Source organism: Asparagus officinalis, chromosome 5 (assembly GCF_001876935.1).
Source record: "Asparagus officinalis chromosome 5, Aspof.V1, whole genome shotgun sequence".
In the NCBI taxonomy this organism is placed as follows: domain Eukaryota; kingdom Viridiplantae; phylum Streptophyta; class Magnoliopsida; order Asparagales; family Asparagaceae; genus Asparagus; species Asparagus officinalis.
This window is the reverse complement of record NC_033798.1, coordinates 91551577-91559857: the sequence shown is the minus strand read 5'-3', so window position 1 is coordinate 91559857 and position 8281 is coordinate 91551577. Positions and strand designations below refer to the sequence as shown.

The window sequence follows — 8281 nt, the reverse complement described above, 5'->3', positions numbered from 1 at the left end:
CCCACCCAATATTTGTTATATAAATAACAACGTTGTGATCTCTTGTTTTTGGGCGTGTGAGGTTTACGGCTGCGGGAAAAGGCTGCGGACAGGGATTTTTTTTGACTTGCGGTTGCGGTGAAAAAGGGAAAAGAGTTTTTGGTTTTTGTGTGGCTGCAGGAGAAAAGCGCAGGCAGCGGCTGCTGTTAATAGCTTTTTAGGATCCCTCGACAGGTCAGTCCTAGAACTGATGAGAGGAAGAGCCGATATCTCACTTTGTTGAGATATTCGCTTCAGATTCTTATTTCCTTGGTTAGACGGGAATTCTTATTGCGATCTGACTTTCTTGTTGTGCTGCCGAAGTGCTGCCGAAATTTCTGTTGCACGCAACATTCTCTACCCTCCATCCAAACAGGCCATAAGTGAAAATTGATGAGAAGTAAAAATGATATTTTTAGTATTCCAAAAACTCATTATATTTGATAAGCATCAACAAAAAGTTAAAATTGCATTCCGTTCCCACTCGTTCTGCCCACACCAGGCCTAAGGATCTATAATGAAGTTTTGCATTAAAACAAAAGAGGGGTTGGGTAATGATGCGGGTGCGGATGGATTCGCTTTGTAATGGGCAACCCTCGTAAAAATTATCTCTTTTGGGGATTTTTTGGGGAAAATTTGCAAAATAGTCTGTTTTTGCTAATTATTTAACAAAAAAGACCGTTTTGCTAAATAATTAGAAAAATAGACCTCTTTTGAAGAAAAAAAAAGGTCGATTTTGAAAAACAAGACTTAGAAAACATACGGGACTACTAGTCCCGTATGTTTAGAACCAACTTAATCACGGATTAGTGACCCAGAAAACATACGGGACTAGTAGTCCCGTATGTTTTCTGAGTTCATCTTAATGTTTTGTGAAATTTTCTGAGTTCACTAATCCGTGATTAAAACATACGGGACTACTAGTCCCGTATGTTTTCTGAGCTGTTTTGCAAAATAGACCTCTTTTTGGCCTGTTGGCCAAAAAGAAGTCTATTTTGCTAATTATTTAGCAAAACGGTCTATTTTGCTAAATAATTAGCAAAAACGGACTATTTTTTTAAATTTTCCCTTTTTTTGGTACAAGGGAAACATGCCCAGCCCGCTCAACTTTAAACTCTTTGAGTCTGCCAGCTTCGTAGTTCGAATCCTCCAGCTCGCACACCTGCACGAGCACCACCCTGCTCTCATTCAGGGGGCTCTCCCACCCTCTATTGGGTATACAGGGCTAGCCCAGAGGATTCGAACCGGTGTGCATACGACTGGTTGAGTTGATTGTCCAGTAAAACCCCGGGTCTCCTCAACCACACAAGCCTAAAGAGACAGGTGACACAGCGCGAAGATTCAAACACATGACGACAGGGCGCAACGACCTAGGGAGTCCACCTCACCCATGATGCTCTGCTAACCATGTGTCCCACCCGCGGGTGGTCCCTTTTGGAGATTTTGATACCGCTCCAACTAAACCCTAAATACTGAAACCCTAAAATCGCAGCCGAGATCGCCGGAAACACAATCAGATCTCTGCTAATCGCGACGGATACGACCATGAGTCCCACCTCCATCCTTCGTCTCTCCCAATTCCTCGCCGCGATCCTCTTCTTCCATGGATCCGAGTACGCCCTTGCGGTTTTCTTCCACGGCCGATCCAACGTCGCCCTCAGCTGTAAGTACTTTGAATCTTGTAAAATTTTGGAACTTGTTGTTAAATGTTTGGCTTTGGGGCATTTTGCAGCGCTTTTGATCAGTAAGCAGTATGGGATCGCCATGGCTTGCGCTTTGTTGGAGTACTTGTCAGAGGCGGTTCTGTTTCCAGGATTGAAGGAGCACTGGTGGATCAGTGGCATTGGTGTTTTGATGATTTCATTTGGTGAGATCGTTAGGAAAGCTGCTATTGTGACGGCTCGTCGATCCTTCACGCATAATATTAGAGTGTACTATGATCAAGATCATCAGTTGATTACTCATGGAATTTATAGGTAATTGTATGTCCATAATTCTAATAAACCCTTAATATTTTTCATCGTTTAGTTAAGTATACTCTAGTCTATATCATGAATTGTTAAATTAATAGGAAATTGTAGAGACATGATTCAAAATTACTGATACGAGTCGCCGTGTGAGCACCTTTGATCGCGGAATTATCAAAAGTGGGTTTGAGAAGAAAACAGCAAAACACACAAGACAATTCAATTGGCGAAGGAAAATACATTTTCTAGATTATGAAGAATAGAAGATTACAAAATATCTCACTCACAATCTCTCTAGAATAAACAACAATATCCCTATTCTCTCTAAACCATAATCTCTTGATTAGAATCTCTTTTCTGTTAATCTGATGTTTAGCAATCCAAAACAATCCCTATTTATAAGGTAAAGAACGTGGATGACAATCTCGTAAATAACCAAGTCAAAACCCAATCAAGATTCATCTCAAAACAAAGTCCAACTCGGCCCAGGAAACTGATTTGGTCGACCGATGTACCAATACCGGTCGACCGATGTACCAATACCGGTCGACCAGTCTCCCACTATCGGTCGACCGACAAGTGTGTCTCGGTCGACTGACCAGAGAATACGTTTCTCGTCCTGTAGTGTGCACTAATCCGGTCGACCGGTGCTGAGTGTTCAGTCGACCGGCCAAAGACTTGTCGCCAGATTCCTGATTTCGTCGTTTTCCTGCTTTTGCCGCCTTTGACGACTCCACACACACCTCTATTCTCAAGCTACCATGGAAATCACCTATCCTTAAACTCCCATGAGGATCGCTAAACTCCCGAAGCGAAAAGAAGATACACCAGTATCAATTACAAGCTAATTGCACTAATATTTGGAATTGATGTTCCTGGGTGACCACAATTACTACCTATGTAATTTATTGATCTTCTGCAAGCTGGGGGTGTGAATGTAGATATGCTCTGCTATAAGAACTCAAGTATCGATGAGGTGGTTTCTGTGAAAAGATTGTAGCTCTGGCTCCTTGAAATGGTTTGTTAACTATCTTGGCCATAAATGTCCGTTTCTTTGAAACACGAGGCAAATAAAATGATACCTTTGAGGAAACTACTATCAAGGAAGCTTATGTTTATGTTCCTTAATCTGGTAAATGCTACTATGACTTGCTTTAGCTCTATTTAGAGGTGGAATTTCTATAGCTTTGATTGTACTTGTACATGCTTATTTATCGTATTTCAACTCTGTCAGAACAAGAACTTGTTTATGCATAGCATACAATATGCTTACTAGTTTGGCTGGAAGAAAACATATTCTTTAATACGATATGATGTTGCATAAGATTTTTTCTTTCCTCTTCATTATTATCATAAGCTGCTAATTAAGGTGGCTGACATTTATAACGTTTTATTTATGCAACCAAACAGATACATGCGTCATCCAAGCTATTGTGGCTTTTTCATCTGGGCAATTGGAACCCAGGTTATGCTCTGCAACCCTCTCTGCACTATTGCATTTGCTGCGGTCACTTGGAGATTCTTCTCTAGTCGCATACCGTATCCTTTTCTTGAAATACTCTGAATTAACTGTTTCTATATCTATTGTTGAGTTCAACTGATGTGTTTTTTTATTTCCATACAGCTTATTAGCACTATTTAACAATTCACATCTTTAGAATTGTTAATCCTTCACCTTAGAAGTAGATATGAAGAGTTTTTCTTGAGGCAATTTTTTGGGCCCCAGTATATTGAATATGCACGGCGTGTTCCTTCAGGTCTTCCTTTCATAAAGTAAATGCCTGCTAAATCGTAAGAGTATACTTCACTCTTTAATCAGCTTATTCATTCGGTTGGCAAATAAAATGTAGAAGATGTCGATAAAATTTTATGAAACTAACTGAGGTCTTCTGTAGATGCAGATATGCCTATTTTCAAGTAAAGAGAAATTTGTTGGTCTCACTAAATTACATAAGCTGGCTCTCCAGAGGACTGCAAAGCACACAGCAAAAGTCTAATTTATCCATGGAGCTATAACAGAACGGATGAAAACAACTAGAGAATAATCAGAGATTAAGCTTTATATTTGGCGACCTGAGAATGGAAATGAGATGAACTTGAGCATCTTAAATTAGGTTTTTAATCTTCTATTTCCTCACCATTGTCAGAGGTTAATCCACTTTAGTGCTGAAATTGATGCTTGAGTCTAGGCCCAGGTCTAATCTTGCTTATATTGGAAATGTTGCTATCTGTCAGAATTTTCTTGTATATTCCTATTAGCCATCTGTATTGAGGGCGTTGTTAATAATGTTTTTAAAAATCTACGACGCCTTTGTTCGAAACACAAAACATGAACCAGTTTGTGAGTAAGAATTTGTGATCCAGTCCCCTATCCCTTTGCCAAAGGGATAGGACTTGTAATTGTAAGAGCGGTCATGGTTTTCTCCTAAGTTGCACTCTGCCTCAATTCATGGTTTTCTCATAAGTTGCACTCTTGATTTTGATTTCTAGTGAACCATTGTTATGAGGTGCGATGCTAAATTTAAGGAAGTTGCTTTGTTCTTGTGTCAAGGAGGACGAAGTCGCCCGTATCCAAGTGGGACTTTATTCGAACCTCCTCCAATCTATCAACTTCATTGGGATTTGATTTCTTCATCGATTTTTTTGGGAATAGTTTTTGAGTGGAATTCTTGTTCTTGGTTTATGAGTTACTGTAATTAGTAATGGATGAGAGGAGTGGGAGAAAGGAAAATTCTCAATGCGCTGCGGAGCCGGAGCTTTTATCATCTTTCTTCTTATTTTCTGTAGGACAGAAACCGGTTTGCGATTTCTTTGAGCTGCTAAGGAGTTTTTAAGTTTGAAACGTAGTCGGTCCGGGCAAAATTTGAACCTCAATTGGGAATTATGTGGTCTTTTTTGGTACTTTAAAAAAAAGATTTGTGCGCTTGTTTTGAAATTAACTAAGGCTGTGTTTGGGAACTTGGATTTGAGCCTTGGATTTAAAATCCAAGGTATTTCAAATCCAAATCTCTTGTTTGGGTCTCAAATTAGCCTCAGATTTTAAATCCAATGATTTTTAATGAGGAGATTTTGAAAGCCCAAATGACGTATTTGAAATCCCACCCTCACCCTTGCTATTTATCAAATCCCGAGGGGATGAAATCCCGATCCCGACTCCTCCTCTCTCACATTTCTCAGTCACGATCCCGACTCCTCTCTTCCCTTCTCCTCTCTCGTCGAGATCTAGGGTTCCCCCGTCCTCAAATTCCCCCCTCCTCTCCTCCTCCCCCCCCCCAATCCCCCAGATTAGGGTTTCGATTCCTTCGCTTCAATTGCGACGGCGCCGCCGGCGTCGAGAGAAGTAGACTTATGGCGGGTCCGGTGACGGTGAAGGAGAAGATCGATCTCACTGAGAAAGAGGAGAATTTCAAGCGCTTGCTCGATGTTTTGAAGCACTTCGAGTTGGGAACTCAGCTTCGAGTCGTCGGCGGTTGGGTTCGCGATAAGGTCGAATTTAATCCTTATTTTCTCATCTAATTTATATTATTGATGACGGTATTGTTTCAATTCGATCAAAGGAATGAAAAATTCTTCGGAGACTGGGGAAGAAATAAGTAGCTGGTATGCTAATTGCTATAGTTGGGATTTAAAAAAATTCAGTTGGGTGCCTTTGTTAAAGAAATGAACAAGCACTGCAGGCAGCAGTCTCCCCTGCCAGCAACCTTTTTTAGCAGACTGTTAAGTGAGAGGAGCACATGTGAACTCCTAATTAATCAATGCCTTGAAAGGCATACTACTATTATTTAGTAACCACGTAAGTAGTGCATAACTAGTTTTAGAACATATGGGTATTTGTAACATACAAGCAATATAGTTTCTGCTCTTTATGTGAGAAAAGCAAATAAGAAATGAACGAATAGGAAATATTTCCTAGGAACTGATCTTCTAGGACAATGTTATTGCAGCATTATTATTTTAAGGTAATTGATGGACTGAAATTAATCTCCAGAAGATACAGTATTGAGATTTTAACAAAACCAGGATTCATGAAAGAAGTAAAAATAATTTAGAACCAGAACTAACTTGTCCTAAAATCAGGATGCCAACAGAAACATGGTTCATGCATCCCTAATGTAATAGTAGTAGATTCTAAGAGGCACTATCCTCGATGCAAAAGAAGGTGCTACTGTTAGTGTGTCTTCTAGTGATCCATTGATTCCATTCTCACTCTGTGATGATTCCTTTCTCCTCCTTGCCAAAAGAAACGAATTTGTGCCTGCGTCCTACTATGATTATCCTCAAATCTATATGATGAATAAAGACTCTAGCAGTATATCAAGTGAAGATACAGAGTCTTCTGGAAACATAATTTTCGTCCTGTAAATATATATTCAGTTATTGGAAGTTGATTTTTTTATTCATGCAGTTCCATGTTCACGTTGTTACTCGGATCGTGCATAGATCTTCTTGTCCATGGTTTATCATGCTTGTTGTGTAGCTTAGAATTATATTTTATTTGGAACACTAGGCGTAGGAGATAGCTCAGTATCATTTCCTTTATTTTTGTTACCTTCAACAATCTATCATTGATCATTTTCATTCGGCTCTGCAACATCATTCTGTTCGGTGCTTTTTTAGGAATCCATATTTTCATAGTAGTAGCCTTTTTTACACAGTTAGTATCATTGTGCCGCCTGGACTGTAGAAATATACAGACTCGGGAAGCTCAGAATCAGCCTGTACTTCAACTCAGACTCTAGCAAAAGAGAGCCTTTCATGGTTAGCAGTTAACGCATCTGTGCAAAGAGGAATTCCAATAACACTAGCAAGCCTACTCAAAGCCTTTTCATTCCACAAATTGAGCTTCAGATGAGAAAATTGAATCCAAATTTGGACTTTTTATGTCAATGCTACTCAGAACATCTTACCCTACCACTTGTAACATGTATTAGAACGTATCATTTACCTTTTCCTTTTTAGTCTCTGCTAGTTACTGATAGGATGTGTTGTCCTCAATTTCAATAGAACACACCAATCATGTGAATGGATGTTGTATAAAAGTTACGGTAATGCATAAATTTGTTTTTGCTTCTTCATCTAATATATATCAATCGATGTTTTCTGCTTCTTCAGGATCTACAATTACTGGACCAATTGGAAAGGAGTGTGCTGATTTATGGCCCAGGATTGCTAGTCCAGTCAATGCCATTGTGTAATATCCAGATTTTTCTTCAGGTGTCAGTGAGGAGTAGTAGTTTCATGTTATTTGTTATTGAGAAGAAAAGGGAGTTTTTTTAAAATATGGATCCATATTTGTATTGGATGTTTTTGTTTTCCCATGACGTACATGTATTGGAATTGATATTCTAGGGTCCAGCTGATGGTAGCATTGTTTTCCTTTTGTTATGAAATTAAATGCAAAATTTTCATTTTATTGAGAATTCTATTCTTTTTATTTAGTGTATACTTGATTATGATGCATTTCTAAATGCATTTCTTACTCATACCAATTGAACATGAGCTTATAACTGGAAAAGAAAACTCCATGGAAACCCTGTCCCGTTGGTTAAAACTGGAAAAGAAAAATCCATCTAAATATAGAGATAACTGAATGATGCCCCTCCCATCAAAAATATTTTAAAAGCACAAAAACTTAAGGCGTTCTTGTTGTGCATAGGAACTGTTGTGGTCAGGAAAATCTGTCATCCCACGGAGTTCGACTTTTTTCTATGCAGCCATTCTGGCATACGGGTAAAAACTATTATTCGCTGGTTCTCATTCAGATTCTGCTGGTCAAGTTATTGTTCTTAAAACTGTGCTGATCAGTGACAACTGAACAAGGAGTAATGCTTGCCGCCGCACCTTTACGAAATGTTACCCAGTGTTGGAAAAACCTGCAACGCATAATATAGGTCTTGCAGTTAGAATCAATACCCATTTCTTTATTTTCAATATTCTTCCAAGCATCATTTGTACATTCAGTTAGAATTTTAGCCTCCTCTGGATCAGTTTCGGAAGCGCAAAGCCTTTCAGTTTCTCCCTTGCTTGAATTATTGATGATAGTTTTATAAGTTGCCCAACTTTAACTGGAATGCGGATGGTTGATTTTGAGAGCAAGTACTACTAGCGTTTAGCTTACATGCCGATGGTTGAACTAGTTTTTGCTCCTCCTCAATGTCATGTCCTTTGGAGATTGTTTTTGTTTGAGACATGTACGGTCATATATGAAGTGTTTTATCTGTTTGCTGGGGCCTCGCAAAGTATCATGTTTGGGTTGCTGTTTCTACAATGAACTGCAATTGAGTAGTTAAGAGGCT

General features: G+C 39.2%; 1 protein-coding gene across 6 annotated transcripts; it reads left to right on the top strand.

Annotated features, from left to right (window-relative positions):
* Positions 1358-4414, top strand: LOC109840164 (protein-S-isoprenylcysteine O-methyltransferase A-like). 6 transcript variants are annotated; one of them, XM_020408697.1, is made up of 5 exons: positions 1358-1681; positions 1751-1994; positions 3396-3524; positions 3669-3758; positions 3887-4414. In XM_020408697.1, exons 1-5 carry the CDS (start codon positions 1564-1566, stop codon positions 3999-4001), a joined length of 696 nt encoding a protein of 231 aa, XP_020264286.1. In that variant the 5' UTR covers positions 1358-1563; the 3' UTR covers positions 4002-4414. The 6 variants fall into 6 exon arrangements, with proteins under 6 accessions (XP_020264286.1, XP_020264284.1, XP_020264288.1 ...); XM_020408695.1 differs by having other exon boundaries at positions 1359-1681; positions 3881-4414; XM_020408699.1 differs by having other exon boundaries at positions 1359-1681; positions 3669-3776; positions 3887-4025.

Excerpts from the sequence above, each read along its gene's own strand:
- LOC109840164 (XM_020408695.1), top strand. The coding sequence starts at position 1,564 with ATGAGTCCCACCTCCATCCTTCGTCTCTCCCAATTCCTCGCCGCGATC. Across the intron at positions 3,525-3,668 it reads TTCTTCTCTAGTCGCATACC|TAGATATGAAGAGTTTTTCT; the intron begins GTATCCTTTTCT and ends TCACCTTAGAAG. Across the intron at positions 3,759-3,880 it reads TCAGGTCTTCCTTTCATAAA|ATGCAGATATGCCTATTTTC; the intron begins GTAAATGCCTGC and ends GGTCTTCTGTAG.